The 24,374-nt window shown below is 46.9% G+C and overlaps 1 protein-coding gene and 1 long non-coding RNA gene across 3 annotated transcripts in view; one reads left to right on the top strand and one right to left on the bottom strand.

Annotated features, from left to right (window-relative positions):
- LIPC (lipase C, hepatic type) overlaps positions 1–24,374 on the top strand; it is a 153,811-nt gene that overhangs the window by 116,767 nt on the left and 12,670 nt on the right. For both annotated transcript variants that reach the window (XM_074327680.1, XM_019732297.2), the window contains 5 exons: positions 8,379–8,566; positions 12,535–12,717; positions 13,278–13,395; positions 15,768–16,001; positions 18,296–18,541. In XM_074327680.1, the coding sequence (XP_074183781.1) occupies positions 8,379–8,566; positions 12,535–12,717; positions 13,278–13,395; positions 15,768–16,001; positions 18,296–18,541 (969 nt within the window). The remainder of the gene's footprint in view (positions 1–8,378; positions 8,567–12,534; positions 12,718–13,277; positions 13,396–15,767; positions 16,002–18,295; positions 18,542–24,374) is intronic.
- Positions 7,976–11,694, bottom strand: LOC141570581 (uncharacterized). Its single transcript, XR_012494743.1, has 2 exons — positions 11,607–11,694; positions 7,976–8,641 (listed from the first exon to the last, which is right to left on the bottom strand). It is a non-coding gene; the product is annotated as an uncharacterized LOC141570581 (long non-coding RNA).

Raw genomic sequence — 24,374 nt, 5'->3', positions numbered from 1 at the left:
GACATCCTGTGGGGGACTTACTTGTAATTGCTTCAACTCCCATGTCAGCAACATGATCTCACCAGTTAACCAAGTAATTTCATACCAGGTAATTCATCCTAGTGGAAACATTTCTCAGAGAGGAAAAGTTCTCTGCATGACGTTCATTGTAGCTCTGTTCTTGAAGGTGAAAAATTGGAATTATACTGCTTGTCCCAGAGAGGGAAATGGATACATAACTTACAAAGCATTCCCTTAGTGGAATATTACTCAGCCTTTAAAAATAACGAGTAGGAACACTGTAGAAATATGGAGAGATATTTATTATATAATGTGAAATGCAAAAAGCAAAAAGCGCTTATATCTGCACAGTTACATGAAAAATATATTTGCTTCTGGATACGGAAAAGAAACACAGGAAAATAAAAAGTCGGTCGATTACGAGGATGAGAATGCAAATATATTTTTTAACATTTTGTTTTCTGCTGTTTGCTTTTGTGCACCAAATACATTTTTTTAAAAATAAGGAAGAAAATCTGATACTTGCTCCAGAAACAATTCAGCTGAAGGCAAGTTTCATTTGTGGGAAAATGCCTGGCACAGAGCAGGTACTCAGGAAGTGCCGGTAGAAAGAAGGAATGCATAGCCCTAGGAATTCTGAAGTCACCGTAGCCTATGTACAGATCATGGGCCTGACCATAGGAGCCAGGTCCGAGCTATGGCTATACTTGTCTCACAGGTTTGTTCCATCCTAAGCAGACAACATGGCCTGGATGGTGTCCGGGGCAATCATAAAATTAGGGTCTTCCAGAGGACCCTTCCCACTAGTCCCAGGCCTGGGAATATGTTCAGTAGTTCAGGTTAACAAAGGAAAACCACACACACACACACACACACACACACACACACACGTGTGTGTGTTAGCAATTTATATCATGAATGTGAAGACATTTCACAAACCACTCTGTAAGAGGTATATTAATACCTACGGCTGCTGTTGCACTGACCAGTGCATGGGTGGTGCTCGACAAACACTGAACTAAGGAGAAGCACTCAGCTCAGGTATCACAGGCAGAAGACAGGGCCTGATTCTCTCAGAATCCTTGGCTCTCTCCTATGCCAGCTCATTGCCTGCAGTCACCCACCTAATGATGTCCTTAGATCATGGAATAATTTGTTCTTGTTTGAAATATTAGGAACCCTCAAACCTGAGGGCTGACTTAGGAATAGAGAGACCATTGCGGCAAGGAATCTAATATTAGAAAAATAGTAGCTGAACCCAGCTTCTTCTGACTGATTTTGAGGAAGCTTTGCTGCCTTAGGATCTTATCACCATGCGGAGGGAACCCCGAGTCTTTCCAGACCATCAACTCGCTTTCCAGGTTACAGGGGATGATATCCTCGAAGGATCTGACCGCTTACTTTAGGTAATATTCTCCTTCTCAAAATTACTGCCTCATCCCTAGATTCTTATGATTGATGTGTCTTTATCTCTTCTAAAGACATGAGAAAATGACAGTTTCAAATACATGCCTGGAGAAGCAGCTGTTCCTTTCAAACACAACTTGAACAAATGTCCTCACTCATAATGGAATCCTTAGGTTTCCTCACAGCTTATTCTCAGAGTAGACGTGAGGTTTAAATGAGTTAATACAAATACGACCATTAGAATAGTACCTGGCACAGAGTGAGCACTCAATAAATATTAGTTTAAAAGTGCTGAAAATCAATTTGGATATATAGGCATACAAAAAGAGATATGAATACGACCACACCTAAGGAGCTAATGACTCTACTTTTGGGAATCTATACTAAGAAAATACTCAGATTCAGATAAAGATTTATGTATAAAGATCGTTATCAGAGCATTGTTAGTAATAGAAAAGGAAAAAAAAGTCATCTGGAAACAACCTAAATATCCAACAATGGAACAGGTAAGCAAACTATGCCATTTTTCAAAAGCATGTTTTTAAAGAATTTTAATGCTGTAAGAAATTATCATGACAGGTGAAGAGTGATATAAAACCATTCACATAACATGATCTAAATTATAGACACTCCAAATAAATATCCATGGAACAAATATCTCCATAAGAAAAGATTTGAAGGAAGTACTCCAAATATTACTCATGGGTGTGTTTTTTTCTGCATAGTGAGAGTCTTTATTCACTTCAGCATTTTTCAGACTGTATACATACAATTAGCATGTATTAATTCTACAAATAGACAAATGAAATATAAAACATTTAAGTCTATTACAATACCACAAGTAAAAACAGCAGGGGGGGAGGGGCGATGGGGGAGGATAAGGTCCTAGACCTAAGCCAGCAGCAGGGGGCAGAGAAGATAATTCTGAGTCAGAGTCCTCAATATTTGACGACTCTAGTGGGTTATCAAGGGGACAGAGAGGGCATTCCAGGACAGCTCTAAGCTTTCTAGCTTGAGAAATGGCATGGACAAATGATAGTATTATGAACCACAATAGGAAATGTAGAAAGAAGGAAGAAGAATGAGTTGGGAAGAAAGAAAATAAGTCTAGTTTGGCCTCACTGCATTTGCAGTGCCAAAAGATTCCCCAGGTAAAGATGTCCAGTCAAGAACTGGATCTGTGCAGGGCTAATGCTTGGGAAGGAGATTTCAGTGTGGGTATGTGTAACAGCAGTGAGTCCTTGAAGCCACGGCTCAGTGTGAGCAACTAGACACCATGAATCCTCTAACAGCTCCTGTTTCCCCTTTTGCTTTGGCCAATAGGAAGCTCAGAACAAAATCTGTAGGCCATCTCCGGCAGCCTTTCAGGATCACATAGTGTGCATGTTAGGGTGAAGTACTTAAAGTCATGTTCCAGGAGTCTGTGTGTTCTGTGAAGGGGACAATCACACTGTTACGGAGGCTCAGACACTTGGGCTCTAGAGCTTCACTCTTTCCACCCAAAATGTGACTTGAAGTGGCCTCTGCCTCCCTCAGTCACAGGACTGCTGCTAGATTATAGTGAAGAGCCTTGCAGAGACTCACTGTGACTAATATGCTGTTTGGCACTACGGTCGCTGCTTCCACTGAGGATTGCAAACCACTCTCAGAGTCAACCACATGAAACTTGCTACTATGTAGGAATGATGTTCAAGACATCACCCAGTGACCCCTTTTTACAATAACCCATAGGGAAACTATCTCTGGTTTCCCTTTTTGATTTGGCCAATAGGAAACTCAGAACAAAATCTGCAGCCCATCTCCAGCAGCCTTATAGGATCATGTAGTGCTCATGTTAGGGTGCTAATCTATTAACACTTCTGTCTTTGTTGTTTTACTGCCTTTATTTTCTCTTTGTCCCTATTTCTTCTACCATGAATTTTTGTGAACTACTTAAAGTCAAAATTTTTTGTCCCTGTCATGCCCACCCATTGATTCTCTTTTTACCTCCTGGAGTTACACAAAAGAATTCTTGACCCTCTTCCCTGCAATTGCCCTTCAACATTAAGGTCCTCCATGAATTCTTTTTTTTTTTTTTTTTTTTTAGCACAATAGCCCCATTTTCTTCAACAATTTCTCCTAGATATGAGCTCCTAAAGAATCTTTCATCCTTCTAGACTCACATGCTGCCTCATCTTTTCGTTGTGTCTTCTCTAAAGCCCTTACTCAGGGCATCCCTCTACGTACAGAAACCATATGCAGTGGCTGCTTCTTATGCTTGCCTCTCCCACTGGACTGAGAACTCCTGAAAAACAGAGGTCATGCCCTATTTGCCTCCCACTGTACCTAACCAGGGCCCAGGGCATAGTATAATAATATATGCTTAATAAGGTTTTGTTGAGCAAACGAATAAATGAATTTATATACACAACTTCCTCACTCACATACATGTTTAAAGAAAACCACAACCACAGGAAGAAAAGGAAGAACACAGCTGTTCATGGGCCTTTCCACCTGATAATTGCTTTTTTTTAGGACTCTCCTCAACAACCTTGAGGCCATAGGCACTGAGGCCCCAGCTAATTCTCCCAGCTGAATCCACAGTAAATACACAGAAGACAGAGTTGAACCTGTGAGGGCAATTGGGATCAATTTTCACAGAAAGGATTTCACAGATCAAAAAACGCAAGATGCTGGGATCCAAGATGGTGCAGTAGATAAACACTGTGCCTGCTTCCTTTTGTTAACAAATTAAAAGTACAACTAAATTATGGAACAATCAACCTGGAGAACCATCTGAAGTCTGGCTGAACAGAAGTTTTATAACTAAGGATATAAAGAAGAAACTACAACGAGACTGGTAGGAGGGGCGGAGACGCAGAACTGGCTAACTCCAAACCTCTGTGGCAGTTGACAACCAGGAGGGATATCTCAGCCACAGAGGTTCCTCCTAGAGGAGCGACGGACCCCAGCCCCACAGAGTGCTGGTACCGGGAAGAGGAGCCCCCACAACATCTGGCTGTGAAAAACAGTGGGGATTCCAACAATCCAGGTGGGACGGAAGATGGTGGAAAAGCCAGGCGACCTCTTAAAGGGCCCGCGCACAGACGCTCTCACTCCCAGGCACTCACCTTGGGCTCCAGCGAAGGGACAGCAACTCGGGGAGAGTCGGAGATATATGAGGGGCAGACAGAGTTGTGTGACTTCCAGACGAGGGGTGGAAAAAAGTCGGCATTTTCCCTGTGAGCGGTCCTTCTCCCGTGCAGCAGGCAGGCAGCAGCCATCTTTAATGTGTTGAGCCCGCCCCCTATGCTTCCAGGCAAATCTGAATCTGATTGGTCTGGTGAGCTCCGGAGCGCTGCTCTTCTGACTCACTGGGACCCAACCCCACCCAACTCCCTCAACACTGGAGGCACTTTCTCCAAGAGCAGCCAGCCCCACCCACATTGCACTCTTTCTTGGAAAACTATCAGAGTCTCACAGACCCCAGGTGGGTGGTAGTTGGCCTCAGTGTGCTCTGAGACTTTTGCTGAGTAGCTTCAGGCTCAGCACTGTCACCAAACCAGAATTTCCATTAACCTGGTGACCACAACTCTTCCCACTCTAGTGACTCCTTGAGACCCTGCCTCACACCACTTGCATGAGGTTTTATCAGTGTCTGAACCTTAAGGGAGCTTGCCGATGGCAGCAGGACTCAAGGTGTCCTAGCTTTTTGTGGAGCTCCCCCAGGCCTGATTCAGGTGGCAAATGTCCTCAGGTCACAGTGTGGCCTCTCCCACATGCCTCCACGGTTAGCACAGGCAGAAAAGAATCACAGATCGCTTTGTAACTCCTACCAGGTAGTCCCTGGCTGGTCACAGGCAGTGAGTGACCTGGGCCTGCACAGGAACCAACTTGGAGGTTGGTTTCAGATCACAGCAGAGCACCACCCAATTAGCTCCACAAACAACACACCCAAAGTGCAGTCTCAACAGGCACTAGAACCCACTGGGGCGAATCCCACTTAGTGGGGTAAGGCCCCCACACAGCAGCCTATAAGCTGCAAATGTGGCCAAACCCCACAGCCAATCAGCCTGAAGGGCAACCCACCCACTGATGTGCCAATAGCAATTGAAGCTCAATTGTAAAAGGAGGGCACATACAACCCATGCAAGGGACACTCCTGGAGCACCCAGATCAGGTGACCAGGAAGACTGTCACTGAGCCCCAAAGGGCACCTACTACATAAGGCTACCCGGCCACTACTAGGAGACCTAGCAGGTCTACCTAATACATAGGAAAAAAGAGATAGGCAGCCAAAATGAGGAAACTATGAAATGCGTCCCAAATGAAAGAACAGGAGAAACTTCAGAAAAAGAACTAAATGAAATGGAGGCAAGCAATGGACCAGAGATAAAGTTCAAAACAATGGTTATAAGGATGCTCAAGGAACTTAGTGAGAACTTCAACAAAGAGATAGCAAGCATAAAAAAGGACATGGAAACCATAAAAAAAAGAACGTCATAACTGAAGAACACAATAACGGAAATGAAGAATGCACTAGAAGGAATCACCAGCAGACTAGATGAAGCAGAGGACTGAATCAATGATTTGGAAGACAAGCTTGCAGAAAACACCCAATTGGAACAGCAAAAAGAATAAAGATCCAAAATAATGAGGATAGTTTAAGAGACCTCTGGGACAACATCAAGTATATGTGGGTCCCACAGATACCATATCACTCACTAAGCATTTATTGAGTACCTACTAGCACAGCCCCCCATGAGTTTACAGCCTGGTGGAGGTAACACCACGCACTAAACAAATAAATTGCCAGGCCACATGACAAGGACATTAGGATCAGGAACCCAACACAGTGCTGGCAGCAAGAGAAAGTAATTACCTCTGGCTAGACTTGCAGGCTTCCTGGAGGAGGTGATGTTTGAGTTCCCTTTTAACGGATGGACCAGGGTTCACTGAAGAGCAGCAGAGACCAAAAAGGAAGTGAGAGTGCAAAAGTGCAGGCATGTAAAAGGCATTTGGGGGGTCTATTGGCAATCTGGGGTAGCAAGAGAATGTAGAGAGGTGACGCATTGGGGGAAAGAGTAGTGGCCTTGGATGCAATACTAAGAAGTTTAAAGTCACTAAAGGGTCTAATAGTCCTTTCTCTTCTAGAAAGTTTCTTTGAGCAGCAGTGTGAGGGAGGATGGTGAGACGAAACAGAGGTGTTGCAATAAACCAAGCAAGAAACAGTGTGCGCTTGAAATAGGGTACTGGGGTCTAGGGGTATTTGAGAACCAGCAGCTTTGGACTGATTGGGAGGCAAGTACAGCAGTGCAAGGTGACACCCCAGCTTCTGACTTAGACTGCAGGAGGGCAATGTATGGCGTGAAATGGGGAACATGGACTGGAAGCCCGCTGGCAGGGCCGAGGACCAGCTCAGACAGTCCCTAAGCTCAGGAAAGCCAAACTGCGCAGCAGAAATCTTCATTCTCTCAGAGAAATTATTCAGATTCTTGCTCACATCTTCTTTTAATAAAATATGACACATTTCATTCTGTCATCATAGTGAAAAATCATTGCCCTTTGCTGGGAATTAATAACTTTTTGAAATAATAACCTTTGGGTAGGAAAATTGGTTTCATTAATACCTCCCCTTGCACTTTGTAGGTTCATCATCTCTTGGTCCTGCTGTCCCCTGAAACCAAGAGCCCAAGACTTATTATTGAGAAGCCTGAACGATTTTATGCTTAGAAAGAATGATCAAGGTCCTGAATAATTAGACTGAGTTTAGCTCACTGACCAAAAACGCTTGTATGGCCTTGTGTTCACCCCTCAGCCACAGGGGAATCCACCCTCTGCTGGAAGGGAGGGTGACTGACCTGAGTCCTAATCTTGGCAGGAAAGATGTCACCCACCGTGAGGTGCCACAGCCCTGGAAACATGGCACCTCCTCAGGCCCCACCCAGCCCCTGGGCATAGGTGTGTGTCTTTAGCCAGCACCAGGGCCTCGATAGCTGTTGGGCTGCCCTGCAGAGTTGGGTGACTGCCCACCCCCACCCCCAAAGTGGCTCGGGGTCAGGGTAAGGCTTTCCCCAAAGAGAGTCTAACACGAGAAGGAGAAATCTTAAAAGCAATTTTTCTCTCCCTACCCCACCCTCACATAGTCTCTGAAAGATTCTAAATGGATATTCATTTATCCTTTTGTGCTGAAAAAACTCCGTGGCAGCAGCCGAAAGAGTCCAGAGTATAAAGACTCCTCAGCATCCCAGCCCCCGCCCCCAGCCTCTGGCTGCCCAGCCTTGTCTCCTGCCTCCTTAAGCCCACGAACGAGGTCCCATGCCTCTGAGCCCTTACTCAGCTGCTTCCTCAGCTTGGAAAGCCCTCCTCCCTCCCACTCTCCACCCACCACCCACACATACACACAAGCCCTATTCATCCTTCAAGGCCAGGATCAGCATCATTTCCCCCCATCCCCCCTTCAAGCGGAATCCACAACTCCCTTGGTGAGCTTCCCCACCCCAACCCTAACTGGCCCATGCCAGGCTACGTGATATGTGATATAATTCATCTGCAAGTGAGAACAGATTGGGCTTCATGCGACAATGCATAGCATCATCTAACCAAGCTGCTTTATTCATTTGTACTTTTGGGTTAAATTCTTATTCTCTCTGACCCTCTGTCCAAATTGCCTCCCCCATATTCCTACTGTCCTACAGTTACTCTAGTTTCGGACTGGCTGGTCCTCTAATCCCCAGAATGGCAGGATGGAGGAGTTGACCCTCTCCACCTCTGTATTCAGTCCTCCTAGGTCACCCTCCATTCTCCAAGACAGACATGGCCATTCTCCTGGAAATGTTCTTCTGGGTTCCCCAAAGCTGCGGCTCATGACTATCTCCCTCACCTCACCGGCATCCCCTTGGCTGGTGTTCTTGGAAAGCTTTGGGTTGTCCCAGAGCTGGCAGAGGTGGAACAGCTGCCAGGTTAACACCATTCCCAATCTTATATTCCAGAGCCATTTCAAAGAAGATCTCAAGATGTTCAAACAAAGAAAACATTGCAGAATACAGAGACCAGATTCCTGCTGTTTGAAGGGGAAACCGAGAACGGCTGTCAGATTCAGCTCCATCACCCAGACACCCTCCAACAGTGTGGCTTCAACTCTTCTCTGCCGTTGGTGATGATAATCCACGGGTGGTCGGTAGGAACAGCTGACATGCCATTTTTCTCTCTGCGTTTACATTTGCTTCTCTTCTCCCTAGTGTGTTCGATTTTACTAAAAAGAATAGAGAGCCAGAGATACCAATTTCACGCATAATATTTGTAAAGCACATTCTAATTTTCCAACTGCTTCCCCACACATGATCTCATTGATTATTCCAATTCCATAAGTAAGCAAGGTGGGGAAGGTATCATTATCTCCACGTCTCAGATAATAAAATGTGACGCAAAGAGGTCACACAGCACATGAGGGCCCATAGGGATGGCAGTCCATGCAGGTGAATCTGTATGTTTCTATGTCTTAGAAGACATACTCTCCCAATGAACTGTTGTATCTGTCAGGGTTAAATCTAGCCAGTTAAATAACAGAAACCCAGTTGGCAGTGGCTCAAATGAGACAGAAGTTTGTTTCCATATTACGCAATAGTCCAGAAATATGCAGCCCAAAACTGAACTAATGGCTTTGGTCAATGAAGTCCTGAAGGACCCAGCTCATTTCCAGCTCACTACTCTGCCATCCTTAGATGTGGCCCTCATCCTTGCAGTCCAAGATGGCAGCTAGAGCACGAGCCAGCACATCTTTATTCCAGGTAGCAACGTGTAGGAAAGGGTGACACAAAGGAGTCAAGGAGCAAGTGTTTTAAAAAATAGCTTTACTACATTGATAAAGTTGTAGGGTAACACTGGAATAATAAAAACGTGTGTTTTTGCACAGTATAGTGTATTTGGCCTCTGTGCTTGCTTGGCAGAAGTAAGTGTAATTAACATCTTTTTGGTGAATTGAGCCTGATTTTTGTGTTCTCATTTCAAATATCCCATGTTTCTCAGTTAAACTATAGTTTAACACATGTGTTGATATGCAAAATAATTCTGTATGTACTTTGTTTATCATAACAGATAAGCAATTATAAAGTAGCTTGCTTTTTAGGGAAATAAATCCAAGCAAGATTTTGGAAAAAAAAAAAATAGCTTTACTGAGATGCAATCCACAGACCATACAATTCATCTATTTAAAATGTACAATTCAATGGCTTTTGGTATGAAACAGTGTTTTTTAGGTTAGCTTTCCAGAAGCATCTGCAAAATGCTTCCAATTATATCCATTGGCCATACCTGGATGGAAAGGTGGCTGAGACATGTCGTCTCTTAGAGAAAGTGTAGCCTTTTGTTGATGCTAAAAATTCTGTTACTATGGAAGAAGAGGAGAGAGAATACTGTGGACAATCACTGAAGTCAAACTAAGCGAGGACTTGTCTCCAAAAGGAAATCCTGACTCCCTGGTTACCAGCCCACCCACGATTTGAAGCTTAGTTCATAATCTGAAACCTCCAGAGATTTGGGGGGGTGGGGGGGGGAGGCTCTATTTCATGACTTGGAAACCTTTCCCTGCCATCTAGTTGGAAATACTCTTGAAACCTCCATTTATTCTACCCTAGAGAGCAAACTAGGCCCACCTACCCACATACAGCTCTTTCAATGTATATTCTCCAACAGCCTGTTAGGTGTAGGCTCGTAGCCTCACATGAACAAAGCAGACCCCATGCCTGGACTTGTGGAGGTCGTGGGGAGCCACATGACGCAACATGGGTGTAGCCATGAGGTGGGGTGCCTACTATTGCCATCCGGGGAAAGCACAGAGGCTCCTGCAGCTCGCCAGCAATTTCTCCCCAGGATTTAAAGGGGTCCCACCCTAGGGAAGTGGGGTTTGGCAGTGAACTTGGTGGGAGCCTTTCCTGCCTCTAGAGAAGGGACCTAACATAGATTGAAGCCCTACTCAAGCTAGGCCTACTAACGTAGGGAGAAAAGGAAAGAGAGGAGATAAGATCATTCTTAAGAAAAGGTGTAGCCACAGCTAGTTATAATGGATTAGAACACTACTAGCATTGCAGGAAAAGTCTTCACCCCGTGTCACCATGACAGTTTCGATAAGGGCCTAGTAAGAACAACAGAATCCTGCCTCCCATCGGAAAGGCGTACCCAGTGAGGACCTGTCTGGGAACGCCTGCAATGCCACCCCTAAAACTTGAATATTTTGCACCCTCATTCAAATAAAATCCTAAGCCTCTTTGTTCTTTGGGGCAGTTGCCCTCCTCCTAGCCTGCCCACTCCCAAAATATTGGGAGTGTACCATTTCCTTTCTCTTAATAAATCAACTGCTTGCTTGGCTTTGTTTGAGTGGCTTAATTCTGTACGTCCTGGATTCCTCCCTGTGACTATACAAGTACCCTTGTTCTTCGGGAACAGGCCCTTTACACTATACATCAGCCCATTTAATCCTCACTCTCCCTGCCTCTCCCCCCACCCTCCCTACCTCTCCCCCACTCTCCCTGCCTCTCCCCCACTCTCCCACCCCCCCACTCTCCCTGCCTCCCGCCCACTCTCCCTGACTCCCCCCACTCTCCCTGCCCCCCACTCTCCCTACCTCCCCCCCCCCACTCTCCGTACTCCCTACTTTAAGCTCCAGCAATACCCAAGTACTTGTTGCTCCTTCTGTGTACCATGTGATTTCTCTCCTCTTAGCCTTGGCTCAGGCTGTGCCTTCTACCTAGAGTATCCTTTCTCCTCTTCTCCTGTGGGACAGTATTCATTATATATTAGGTGCTCCAAAAATATTTGTTAACTGAATTAATGACTGAATAATTATCTTGTTTACAAATGCAACATGAAGATAGCATGGTCCTTTTGCCAGAAAGAACTCTTTATTCTCAAAATCCTGTCCAGACTGGAATACTTATACTATTACTAGTAATAATAAGAATGACAATAGCAGCTACAATAACTAACATTTGCTGAGTGCACTGTTCTAAGTGCTTTATGTCTGTTAACTGATTTTGTCTTCACAAAAATCCTGGCAGAAGGGCATTATTGTTGTCCCCATTTTTCAGATGAGGAAACTGGGGCACAGATATGTTAAATAACTTGCCCAAGGTCACTCAGCTAGTAACTGGGAGAGTCTGGATTTGATGCTACATCCACACAGAAGGCACTAGGTAAACATTTATGAAATGAATGCATCTTACCCCAGGTGACGTGCCCAGCTGTAAGTGTTGCTCTCCAGTTTCACCTCTACAGTCTAGTCTTCAACCACAGCTGACTTTTCTCCTTTCCAGAGACGTGCCACACTGTCCCTTGGTGATTCTGTGCCTCTGTATTTTGCTTTTCCTTCTGCCTGGAATGCCCTAAACCCCACCCCCACCACCACCATCACATTCACCTGCCCACCCTTATTCTTCTAAAAGAGCTGCGATTCTTCATGTAAGAGCACAAATGCCTTTGCTCTGTGAACCCATCAGAAGTGCCCTGGAAATTGGTTCGCATACATAGAACAATTCCCCACAAACATTTATGGAGCTCCTCCTATGTTCTGGCTCATGGTGCTAATCCCTCTAAAGCAAGAGGAATGCAGTGGGCGAGAGGAGAGGGAAGGGGTCAGATTCACTGGTGTGGCAGAACAGACCTTCCAGAGGGGGTGGTGTGGGAGCTGACCCTCAAAGGAGAGGTGAGCTTTCAGTACCTGATTTACACAGACGTATTTTTTGTTTTAAGGCTTGGAAAGTCCATTAGGGAAATGTTAAGACAATGGTTCTCAGTTGGGAGCTAGGAGGAATAACCCCCAGGGTACATCTGGCAAATTCAGGAAACATTTTTGGTTTTCACAACTTGGAAGGGGTTTGCTGCCAGCACCTCACGGATGGAGGCCAGAGATGCTGCTAAACATCCTACAATGCACAGGACAACTCCCACAACACAAACATTATCTGGTCCCAAATGTCAACTGTGCTGAGGTTGGGGAAGCCCACATTAAGCTCTTTCTCTTGGAGAGAAGGATCCAGCATTAGCCGAGAGTTGGAGAAGCAAAAGAGGTGAAGAGGGAGAAAGAGACAATTAGTATGATGCTCCCTCCGTCCCCTCCTGGTGGAGCTGACCACCCTGTGTGTCTACCCTCAGATGGATGGCTTGCTGGAAGACTGGATCTGGAAGATGGTGGAGGCCCTGAAGTCTCAGCTAGACCAGCCAATGAATGTGGTGCTGGCAGACTGGATTACCCTGGCCCAAAACCACTATGCCATTGCGGTCCGTAACACCCGCCTTGTGGGCCAAGAGGTCGCGGCTCTTCTCCAGTGGCTGGAGGTAAGACCTGCCTGACCTCTCTTCCTCTCCCCTCCTCTCAGACCAGGTGACTTAAGCTTGTCTCCCACAGCTGCCCAGACAGGAGAACCGCTCCTGCTAAGCTCACAGGAATGGGAAGGCCAGGGATGGAAATCAGGTCCCAGGGCTCTCTCAGCGGCCTCCCTTGCACCCCTATTTTGTGGAATCATCTACACCCCCCACCCCATCCACTGTTCCTTTTATGCCCACCCCCTTGGACGTGCTAAGGGATCTAAACTCACCCTGTAAACCACCAAACCCCACACAAATGAACAGGATCATTTCCACGGGGCCTTCATATGCAGGTGAAAACAGGCAGGCAGGAGGCAGCATCCAGGCGGGGGTCGAGGCGGCTGGGCCTGCAAGGAGAGAGCACAGAGTCCACACGGTGAGAAACCAGTTTGGGTCTGGAGTAGGAATGAAGCACCTCATTTGCGATCAGCGCAAAGAGCAGGGTGGGAGCCTGAACAAGCTGGACCCACAAAAGGCTTTTATCCAGGCAGCTCTTCTCCTCCTGCAACCATCTCACCGCTGTCTTCCAGGAATCTGTTCAATTTTCTCGAAGCAATGTTCATCTAATTGGGTACAGCCTGGGTGCACACGTCTCAGGATTCGCTGGCAGTTTCATCGGCGGAAAGCAAAAGATTGGGAGAATCACAGGTAACCAGGCCCAATAACTAACAACTGTAATCTCCACAGCTGCACAGGGGACATGGATCCAGGACCTGCTTTTCCAACAGCCTCACACCATGTTTCCCCGGAAAGACCAGGTCTTATATTAATTGTTGCTCCAAAAGACGCATTAGGGCTTATATTCAGAGGATGTCGTTCTAAAAAAATCATGCTAGGGCTTATTTCCCGGTTAGGTCTTATTTTCGGGGGAACGTGGTAATGAGCACAACCCCAGCTTCCTTCGTGCTGCACTGGTGTTCAAGGAAGGGTGTGTTGCACTATTTCAGCCCTGAGGACTGTCAAGGCTGCTGTTCCGAGAGAATTCAGAAATCACAGCCTCCATTCCTATTGCCTTTCCTCAGACAAATGCCTCTCAAAGTCAGGCCAACGAGAACCAAAAAAGTATTTCTATATACTTTTGTAGCAGGAAAGAGTTGATTTTTCATCCTATCGTTTAAAAAGCCCAATGTGAGTGAGTTAAAGAATCACAACCCTAAATTTGCTATTTGTGCCTCAGTTTCCACATCTGTGAAACACGTGGGTGTTACTCTGGGACCCATTTGGATTGGAGGAGGGGGTTCTACACCCAAAACCTCACCCCACGCTTTACGCCAACTTGGAAAGGGCCCTCGATACCCAGGAAGAGCTGAAGACAGGCAAGGCCTTTCCTCCCAGGTGCCCCTGACACCAGCCTCATCCACCATGCTGCCCTGGAGTTGCATTACGAAGAACACACCTGATCAGATGCTTCTCCAGCCCAGCCTCCACGGCCTATGGATTCCTACACTGGCCCAGGCTCTCCAACTTCTCCTCCTGCTGTTCCCTTCCTATAGGTTTAGGCTTCCATGACCCTAGATTTCTCTCCCCTTTACAGACACTCCGCGGCCTCCTGAGCTTCTGGGCCTTTGCATATACTGTTCCCTTTGACTGAAATATCCTACTGCCACTCATCCACCCAGCCTTAGTCTACCTACCTACCAAACTCCGACTCGTCCTTTAAGACCGATGGACCTAAGACAGAAGTTCACAGGCTAAAACAATTCAAAGGAAATGTAACATGAATAGCCTGGCTATGACTTTTTATTTTTACCAAGTAAGAACATTTTGGGCAACTACTATCTACTATTATCATTACTTCATCAAAAAACGGATTTATTTTAACCTGAAAAAAGATAGCGATAATGGCAGACATTTAAACTAAGTAAATATGTCATTATGAAAATTCATTTCCTTGTCCTTATTTTTTTTCATCTTGCTGGTGAGTGGGAAGTGGTTCACAGACGCGTACCTGTGTTCCCACCCCTGTGATTTAACCCTCAATAGCCTGAGCGTGGGCAGGCCTTCCTCCGAAGGCCAGTGCGGCCCATCCATCATTGAGAAAGCAGGGCTAGAAGGCTGAGTCAGAATCACAGAGGTGGAGTTGGGCCCAGGATCCTCTCCACTCTGCCTGGTGTCTTGGGTCATATCAGGCATTATTAGCCAGGCACACACACATCAGAGGCAGCTAGATAGCTAATTATTCTGTTGTCATCTTATAGCCAGCCTGAGGAGAGGAATATAAATCATACTGAGACATCCTTCACTTGTAACTATGGGTAAGGGTTGGAGAACAGGTGCTCCTGTGGCCCCCTGTCACTTACTTTGCCTCTACTAGGGATGAAAGCCAGGGCTGATGTGGGACATCACATGGCCCTCCAGAGAAGGTAAAGGAAGCAAGAAAAACCTTGAGTACATAAATATTCCCCAACTACAATCAGCCAGGAGCTGCCACTTGTCTCATGCAAACACATCTGTCACTTGAGGACCAGAGTTCTGCGCACCTATTTGTTCACAGTATTTTCACCAGAGAATAGTGACATCCCAAGGCGGTTCAGGACATTCCAATGATGTAACAACATTAGTGTGGGAGAAAAGCCAGCTTGTTTAGGGAAATTATTGAGGACCTGCAGGCAAATGAATTCTTTCTTTGATGGGTAGGTTAGAACTACTTACCATAAACACAGTGGGGTTTTTTTGTGTGTAAACAGATGCTCTTGTAAGTAGCTGGAGAGAGGTACTTAAAATTGATTTGCTTAAATATATCACGTATTCACTCATAACCTTATTTCTACCACTCGATAATTCCTGCGAACCTCTTTTCCTCATAGATAATGCCCAGCCTGTGTCCAATTTTCAGTACATGAATTACTGTGGTTTTACTGCCAAAAGGTTGTGGCAAGATTTTCTAGAGAAAGATTATGCCCTAGGATTTTCTTCTTTCTGCTAGCCCATGAATGTGTAATAACATCAGAAGCTGAAAAGAGCATTTCTCCTCCCCTTCCCTTGCTCCCAGCTAACGCTGACCCTTGCTTTCCCGTTAGGGCTAGATGCCGCGGGCCCTTTGTTTGAAGGAACTTCCCCCAGCGACCGTCTTTCACCAGATGACGCCGATTTTGTGGATGCCATTCACACCTTTACCCGGGAGCACATGGGCCTGAGTGTGGGCATCAAACAGCCCATAGCACACTACGACTTCTACCCCAATGGGGGCTCCTTCCAGCCCGGCTGCCACCTGCTAGAGCTCTACAAACATATTGCCAAATACGGCCTAAATGGTGAGGAAGAAGACATGGCCGACAGCACGGGCCTGCATTCTCCACACTCGCATGGGGCCCCTGGATCCAGTGGAATGTATCCACTCTGTGGATTCTGGGAAGAGTTTGGCAAGGGTGGGGGCCCAGGGTGTGTGGTCACCAAGTCCCCTCAGAGAGAGAGCTTGTGGGAGTGGGTAAGGGCTGGTGGCCCCCCAGCAGGTACCTCCTCTTGTCAGAGAGAGGAGCCCAAGCTCTGAGGATGAGCTGAGGGCACCACCAGGGACCCCCACCTGTGGCCCTCCCCCAGGGCCCACAGTGTCTTTCCTGGGGGAGCAGCCCTTCTGAGAGTTGACTCCTGCTGCCTGTGGCTATTCTTCCTTCTCAGGAAGCTTCTCGCTCAGGCAGCTTCCACTCTGGGCCACATGAGGTTCCCTTAACTGATCATGGCTTCTTGATCACTGGCCTCGTGAGAGTGGGAAGAGCTCGTCCCCCCCTGTGAGGATGGATCAGCTAATCCTCCAGGACAATACCGAGATGCTTTCCGTTTGAAGCTCAGCTCTAGATATGTCCTTGTGACTTCCTTTATCTCAGGGCAAAAACTGAATGTGGCATTCATTATCTGGGTTGTGATCCCACTTCTCTCTCAAATCCTAAAACTGAAACATTAACACACATGTTATGCACAGGACTACAGAACCAAACTGTCCGTGAAACCCGTACATTCCATAGTCATTCCAAATTTCTCATTATTGCGAAAGATCGTCCTGATTAAAACAAGTCAACTCACTGTAAGGCAACTCGAGACTCCCACCCTCGCATACCACCTTCTCACCCCAATCATCCAAAACCAGGCTGAGAACACACTCTGTTGTGATTACATCACCACCTTCACTTCTCCGGTATCAGAATGACCTTCACACTCAGCATTATCTCATTTGGCTGGACTCCCAGCCTTCCACCGGCCCATGCCTGAGAGAACCTTCTGGGAACTTCCCCTTATCATTCCTTACCTCTCCCTGGAGTCACCGCCCCTGGAGTTACCAGCAGTTCCCGGCTGACTGTCCCGCCCTCCTCTCAGACCTATGTTCTCCCAAAGTCAACACAGACCTGTAGGGTGGTGTTTAGTAATGAGTTGCCTAGTTAACGCATCTCTGACCAATGAGTGTTATTTGCTCTTTTGTGCTAAACTTCAAAGTGATGAACCAAGTATATCTATGTAGCTTGCCCAACCTGGGTGTGCTTTCTCCCAGTTTTCTTTACCCTTATGTTGCAAAGTGATCCCATTCTGGGGTGGTTCTCAGAACCATACCTGAACAGAAAATCACTTGTTAACTCTTCTACCATCCTAACTATGTAGGTGAGACTACGCGAGCTCGAATGAGTTAGTGAATATCTTTCAAGTTCTGTTTTCTCAGCTGTAACAGCTGCCTCAAAGAGCTGAATGAAGATGCAGGGAGTGGATGAGTGAAGGCACTCAGCAGAATACCTGCCTCATAGGTGGTGTTCAGCAATGCCCTGAAATGACTACTCCTGGGGAAAGAGCTTTGGGCACAGTTACCTGAGCTCTACCTTCACTTTAGGTACTTTATCTATCTTGTGGTGGTTCCTCAACATTCTTTGAGAATCATTTACTAAATATTAGATTAATATTAGGAGAGTTTTTGTTTATTTTTTTGTTGTTGTTGTTTATTTTTTTTTAAGGTAACTAAACCTCCTAAGCTTGCTGGAGTAATGGGTTAGGGCCATTCAGACCTGGCCATGGGGGTGTACTTCCAGAAGTCCATCCCCATGCCAGGTTTACAGGTCAGTTACCCAAGGGACACAATGGCTGCTTTGGGACAGAAGGTAGACATTCTGGGAGAGGCCTCGGCTCTCACCATCAGAGGAGCCGCGAGAGTGCCTCAGCCCTCGTTTCCCTGGCTGGATTAAGAAAAGAGGCATTCCGCACAAGCCTGTTCCAACTAACTCACCCCGAAGCCATGAGCACTTGTGCCTTTTTAACCACTTGAGAGAGAAATATTTCTAAAAGGAATTACACTATCCTGCTTTCTTCGATACTTCGCTATTTTCTTAGCGACTTGGGTTCCTGTCAAAACGCCTACCGTAACACGCTGTGATCGCAGAGGCTGAGAGAGGTCTACCCCTTCTGTAGTTTCTGGTCAGTTATTACTTGCACGGTGGTCGGTGGGTCGACATCAGCCACCCCACCCCTCCTTCCTAACGTGCTGTCACTCTGCACTGAGAAACAAGATGACCTCTGAGTTGAAGGTACTTTGGGTTAAAGGTGCTAATGTCCCTCTTGCGCTGTGTTCCAGCCATCACCCAGACCATAAAATGCGCCCACGAGCGGTCGGTGCACCTCTTCATCGACTCCTTGCTGCACGCTGACACGCAGAGCATCGGCTACACGTGCAGCGACATGGACAGCTTCAGCCAGGGCCTGTGCCTGAGCTGCAAGAAGGGCCACTGCAACAAGCTGGGCTACCACATCAGCCAGCAGTGGCGCAGCAAGAAGAGCAAGAGGCTCTTCCTGGTGACACGAGCCCAGTCCCCATTCAAAGGTGAGTGCAGGCGGCCCACAGCCTTCGGGAGGACCTGTCTGAAGGTTCATGAGTTCCCTGAAGGCTTTTCCTGGAATGACTTCAGGTTGTGCTATTTTAGTGATTCTGAAACTACACAGATTCCAGACAGAGATATTGACACAGCCTGTCTTTTCCCAAGAATGTGGCCAACTGGTTGCCAACTGTAGAAGAGAAGCCTTAATACTTTCTGGAATAATCCTTGGGTTGGCCTCTCTTCCATTTTTATGGTCCCCTATAATGTATGATCCAGAGGCCCTGAGCCGTTATGTCAACCACCCAGGTCTTATTGTTACAGGGACCTGGAGGTGTCTCCAAACCCAAACTGGAACCCAGTACTTTCATGTCTGCTCATGACCCCCATGATACAACAGCTCCAGGCTACATTTGCAGCTCCTTATTCCCCCAAAAGTTTGAATCTGCTGATCTTACAGGATATCACTATCCTCCTGAGGCCTTTCCAAGGTGAAGTTCAACTTCCAGTGTTTCCCAATGAGATCCTTCACCTCAGGCAGAAACCAAGCCCCTGCCGTGATCTGGGTTGAACAGGAGGTCAGAGAAAGGGCTACGGCCATGTCTTGGACTGAAGCCAGGCAAGAAATACCCCACTGAAGCCTAAATCTTCCTGAAGGGAACAAGGCGACATCTGTTGCCATTAGCATTTCTGTCGAATCCTTAAAAAAGCACGTGAGTGATTTACCATCTTACTGTTTCATAGCATGTGCTCGCTGGCGCTAGGAGGAGCCCAGTGTTGTGCTGTTTGATTATTACTGTGCAAATATTTGTATCTGCAGAAGATGAATGCATCATCATGGCCACTTTGCATGTGCACAGCATTTGATACAAAACATTAGATGCAGCCATGGATACCCTGTAGTCCCCACAACAGCCAAGCGAGGTTGGCAGGGCTGGTCACTATCCCATTTTAAGAAGAGGAGAAGCAAAAGTCCAATGAAGTGACCTGCCCGCAGCCTGGAGGGAGGCCTAGAACCCAGGTGCACCTGACTCCCAATCCGCTCTTCCTTTTAATTATCACACTCCCAAATTCAATCTCCCGTGTGACTTATTTTTTAAGCACAGGATTTCTCTGTTTATCTGAACTTTTGTCCTCCACCCAGATTTCCCTTCCATGAGCCAAGGCAGCCCAGGAATGACAGAAATCTGTTGTGGGTGGCAGACAGCTTCTGAGAGCACTTGGAGTGAGGGCAGGATCTTTCCCACCTGAGGGGCCAGAGGGCCCCCTCTACTCTCTGTGCTTTAAGGGTGGAGGCGCCAGTAACATCTGGGATCAGATGAGGGTGTTTGGAAGGCCTCCTGCTTAAGGGAGCTCCCCCACCACAGGCTGCCAATTAGGCACTCATTTATTTGGGTTAACCAGCTCCTCTGAAATGGCAAAGCCGTCTGAAGTGATTAAGCCTCTCAGATAATCACAATTCACTGGGTCTACTTTAATCCTGGAATGCTAGCATTTCAAGGGACTGTTCAACACCGCCAGTTTCACAGATGGGAAAACCGAGGCCCAGATGGGGAAATCATTTGTCCGGGGTCACAAAATGGACTTTTGGCAGAGCCAGCATTTAGTCCCAGACCTCCAAAAAACTAGTTGAGTGATTTTTTTTTTTTTTTGAATCTCAGTAACCTGCCCCTGGTCTGTCTGTGGGGATAAAGGCAGGAGGAGAAAGGAGAATGAGGAGTTTGTTTTCTTGTTGAGATCAGCTAGAAAGAAAGGTCACTTTTCGCTTTCCAGGGCTGGGCTGTGCCTGTGAAGCAGGGGCTTGGTCCAGCCCCAGGATGTCTACTGAGGGCTTAGAGACGGGGGAGGGAAGGGAGTGTCAAGAGAAGGAAGAGGGTAAAGAAAAAGCAGTAGGAAAAAGCCAGGTTGAGTTTCTCTCTTCTGCCAGGGACGCTGGGTGCCTGATCATCCCATCCTGCTAGTGTGAGCTCCTTTGCTATTAAGGAGACCAAAAAATCACATGAAGGCAGCATTGCTCACCCAGCAGCTACCAAAACCAATGTTCTCATCCATTCATTTTTTTTGTCAAGCACTAACTGAGCCAGGATAGGCAGACCCCCTACCTCTGGGGGCTCGGTGGAGACCAACCCCTGCCATGCAGTACATGCCCACTGCTGTCGCAGGAAGACAGAGCATGAGCCCCTTGGAGACAACACCAGGGTCTCCTTATTACCAACTACCCATCTTCCTCCAGGGACATCAGATGAGGATGGGACCTATGGGGCAGGTGATATGGAGGCAGGACTAGAAGGCAGGACTGCCTGAAACTGGACAGCACCCACAGCTCCAGCCCCTGATGTGCTGTGGTCTGCACTGCACCCTCTCTCCCCTCCTCAGAGCCTCCGGGTTCTCCCCAGTTCTGCCGTAGTCCTTCCAGTGAGCAAAGTTCTCATCTGCACGCTGGTGGGGTGGACCAGCCCTGTGGTCATACCAAGCGGCCCCGGGAATGGCTGGGAATCACACTCAGGTGAGACTCACCTGTTTGGAAGTGGCTGTTCATGGGATGCTGCCATCTGTATAACGCTATGTCATCCAATATGGTCGCCACTAACCATATGTGACTATTTACTTAAATTAAATTAATCAAAAATTTGATTCCTCACTCACACTAGCTATCTTTCAAGTGCTCAGATACGTAGCTGCTGTATCGGAGAGCACAGCAATAGATCTGCATCACCGCAGAAAGTTCTGTGGATGGTGCGGCATGAAGTCTTTAATCTAGGGCTCCATAACTACACCCTTCTCCACCCATCACCGCCACGATCGTCTCTGACTTTGGCCCCCAAAGCCTGTTGCATTGGCCACATCCAGCATTTGATGAATACGTATCAATTCATAAAAGAACAGACTTGCCCAACCCTGGCTACAGAGAACTCACAATCCATATTTTTCAAGGACATCTAATTGTACTATATATTCTAGTGCAGGGTCTGGCTGGGCAAGATAAACATCACTTCCCAGTTGTAGTTTCACAAAGGATGACTAACTTGGCCCTCATTCCTCTGGCTCCAAGATATTTCGACAAAACCATCAAAGGATCTATTTTCTACAACAGTCTGACCGCCAGAACTCGGGTAAACACGGGGAGAGTACAGCCGTAGCAGAGGAGAACTGGGAAACAGTCACTGAGTGAAACGAGGCAATTTATCGCCCACTTCCATCCTCCTTCTCTCAGGAGGAACTTTTACCAGGTTGGGAGCCAGTTCTTTTAAGAGAGAGAGGGAGGGAAATGAATCTGTATTGAGTAAATTCTGCTTAGCAAGATCTTATCTAATTAATCCTCCTAGCAGTCAGATGAGGTTAAGTGGGTAGAGGGGAGGGAAGTGGCCCTAGGGGGGCTTACTCTGTCCAGGCACCACGCTGGATGTGCTGCACAAATGATCACATTTATCCTTTAATCCTCACAACAACCCAAAGAGAGACAGATAGACAGTCAGACAGAGGTGGGGGATGGGGATCCATTAATTTTCCAATAAATAAATTGAGATTCAAAGAAGTTAAATCTTCCCACTGTCACTCCGTCTGTGAGTAGCAAATGCAGTTCTTGACCCCAGGTCTCTGATTCCATGGCCTTTGCTCCTTTCCCTCCCCAAGCCCCTGAGAGGGGACCAAGGCCAGCCCCTCCCCACACACACTCTCCCTGCCTCTGGGCCTCATCCGGCCAGTGGGCACTTGTTTCTATTGCTTCTCCAGCTGATGAGCACACTCTCTTCTTCCGATTGGTCATGACCAGCCAAACTGTGCCTTGGGGAGTCTGTGTGTCTTTGGTTTTTCTCAGCTACTTTTTTGGAAGGTTTTCACTGATTTCCAGGGAGCGTTCCAGAAGAAGCAGTAAGCATAGGAAAGAGAGAGCGAGCAGGCTGGGCATTGCAATAAGGAGTGTTCAGAATTTGGTTTTACCACCAACCATCTAGGTACATAACCATAATCGAGGGACACAACTTATGTGGGCCACAGAGTGACGTGCAGATGAGCGCGGGGGTGAACCACTAAAACTGGCACCGATGGGTGGGGCTCAGAAGCGTGCGTGTTCAGTCCAGCATATAGGAAGGGAACAGGTGTCACTGGGTGAACACCTTCTAGAAGCCAGGCACTTTACATACTCCATCTCATCACATCCTCACAACAACCCTGTAAGAGAGTTCTTAATGCGCATTTTAAAAATGAAGAAATGGAGCTTCAGAGAGGTTATGAGCACTCACACCCTTGTGGTGGTAGGTGGCAGGGCTGGACTCTAATGTAGGGCTCCTATCCCTTAGTTGAGGGCTCTTATTGCCATCCTCCATCACAGAAAGCAGGCAGCGGGGCACCGAGTAGCACAACACTCCCTACCCCTCACACACACCTCTCCTCATGTAGGCGCACGCGCGTGGACACACACACACACTCCCCCATCCCCACCCCTAGCAGAAGGGACAGGCATCTAATCTCGTGACACTGGCATCTATTACATGGTATATGGTCACCAACCTAAGCACATACATGCACACATACACAGACTAGCAAAACCACTCGCCCCTTTTCTTGCTCCCATTGAGCCTGCTCCAAGTTAATTCACCCAGCCCCTGCCAGCCCGGCTGCCTCAGGTAGTGGCCTTCTGCACATACCATCCGGGGGCATCTCAACCCCACGATCCGCCTGGATTGGAGGCGTTTCAGATCCAGGAGCAAGCCCTCAGTGCTGCAAGAAAACACAAGAGATCTCATTCCTACCATGTCTACAAGAGAAAATTGATACCCTGAAACAAAGGCCTCTTTGATGTTTGCAAAGATAGTCATAACATCTCCTAGAGCCAATATGCAATGATTCAGAATCATTTTTACCATGAGACCCAAAACAAGAAAGAAAGAAAGAAAGAAAGAAAGAAAGAAAGAAAGAAAGAAAGAAAGAAAGAAAGAAAGAAAGAAAGAAAGAATATTCTATCTTCATAAATTCCACAACCCGATGCTCGCTACTCACATTGGTGGCTGCCTTGTGAAAATACATGTGTTTGTTTCTTTAAGTGGCACTAGTGGGGTCTACACGAGATTAGAACCCAGGATTTTTAGGGTATCTGAACTCCAGGAGGACTCAGGTGAGGAGAATCTGCAGAGGCCTTCCCATCTCTGCTGTAGGTGGAGATTGTCTGATCTCATTCAGGGTTAATAGACTATTTCATGCTTTTCATCTTTAAGACCTGAAATAATTTCTCCTGCCTAAACTGAGGAATGTGTTGTGCTGGCCTGTTTGTAGCCCCAGATCAAAAGCATTTTCCCTAAATCATTTTTTAAAATCCTTATTAAGCATGTCATAAAGCCAAGTGAGCAAAATTACTCAGGCTTTCTTCCTTCATCTTTGTGACAGTGCCACTGTCCTGGAAAGGGTGTGGGGAGGGGAAGGGGGATGATAAGCAAGTTGTCTCTTTTTTCCCAAGAAAAACACTTAGAAAAATCCAAACTAAGAACAAATAATTAGGTCTCAGTATGAAAGCTCCTTTCATTTAGAGAACATAATAATAATTTCAAGATTTCTCCAAAAACGTGACTCCCTAGAGCAGGTAACATGGAATTCCCTGTGCTATGCATGTGCTGTGCTCCTGCCATCACAGCGCGCCCTCATTCCCTCACCTCTGTGCCTGCTACACAGTCCACACGCTTTTGTGAGCTCACTCATGGCTCACACACCTTAAGAGGTTCTGACTCCCCGCACAGGTCCTGCCTCAGGGAGACACTGCGAGAGGACAGATAATTCCCACTCATAAGATGTGAGAGCTAAAGGGACCTGCCATCTAAGGCCACCCAGGTTTTACACAAGCACCTCCCC

Source organism: Rhinolophus sinicus, linkage group LG03 (genome assembly GCF_036562045.2).
Source record: "Rhinolophus sinicus isolate RSC01 linkage group LG03, ASM3656204v1, whole genome shotgun sequence".
In the NCBI taxonomy this organism is placed as follows: domain Eukaryota; kingdom Metazoa; phylum Chordata; class Mammalia; order Chiroptera; family Rhinolophidae; genus Rhinolophus; species Rhinolophus sinicus.
Note: the sequence above shows the minus strand (reverse complement) of the source record. Positions and strands in the feature narration are given on the sequence as shown.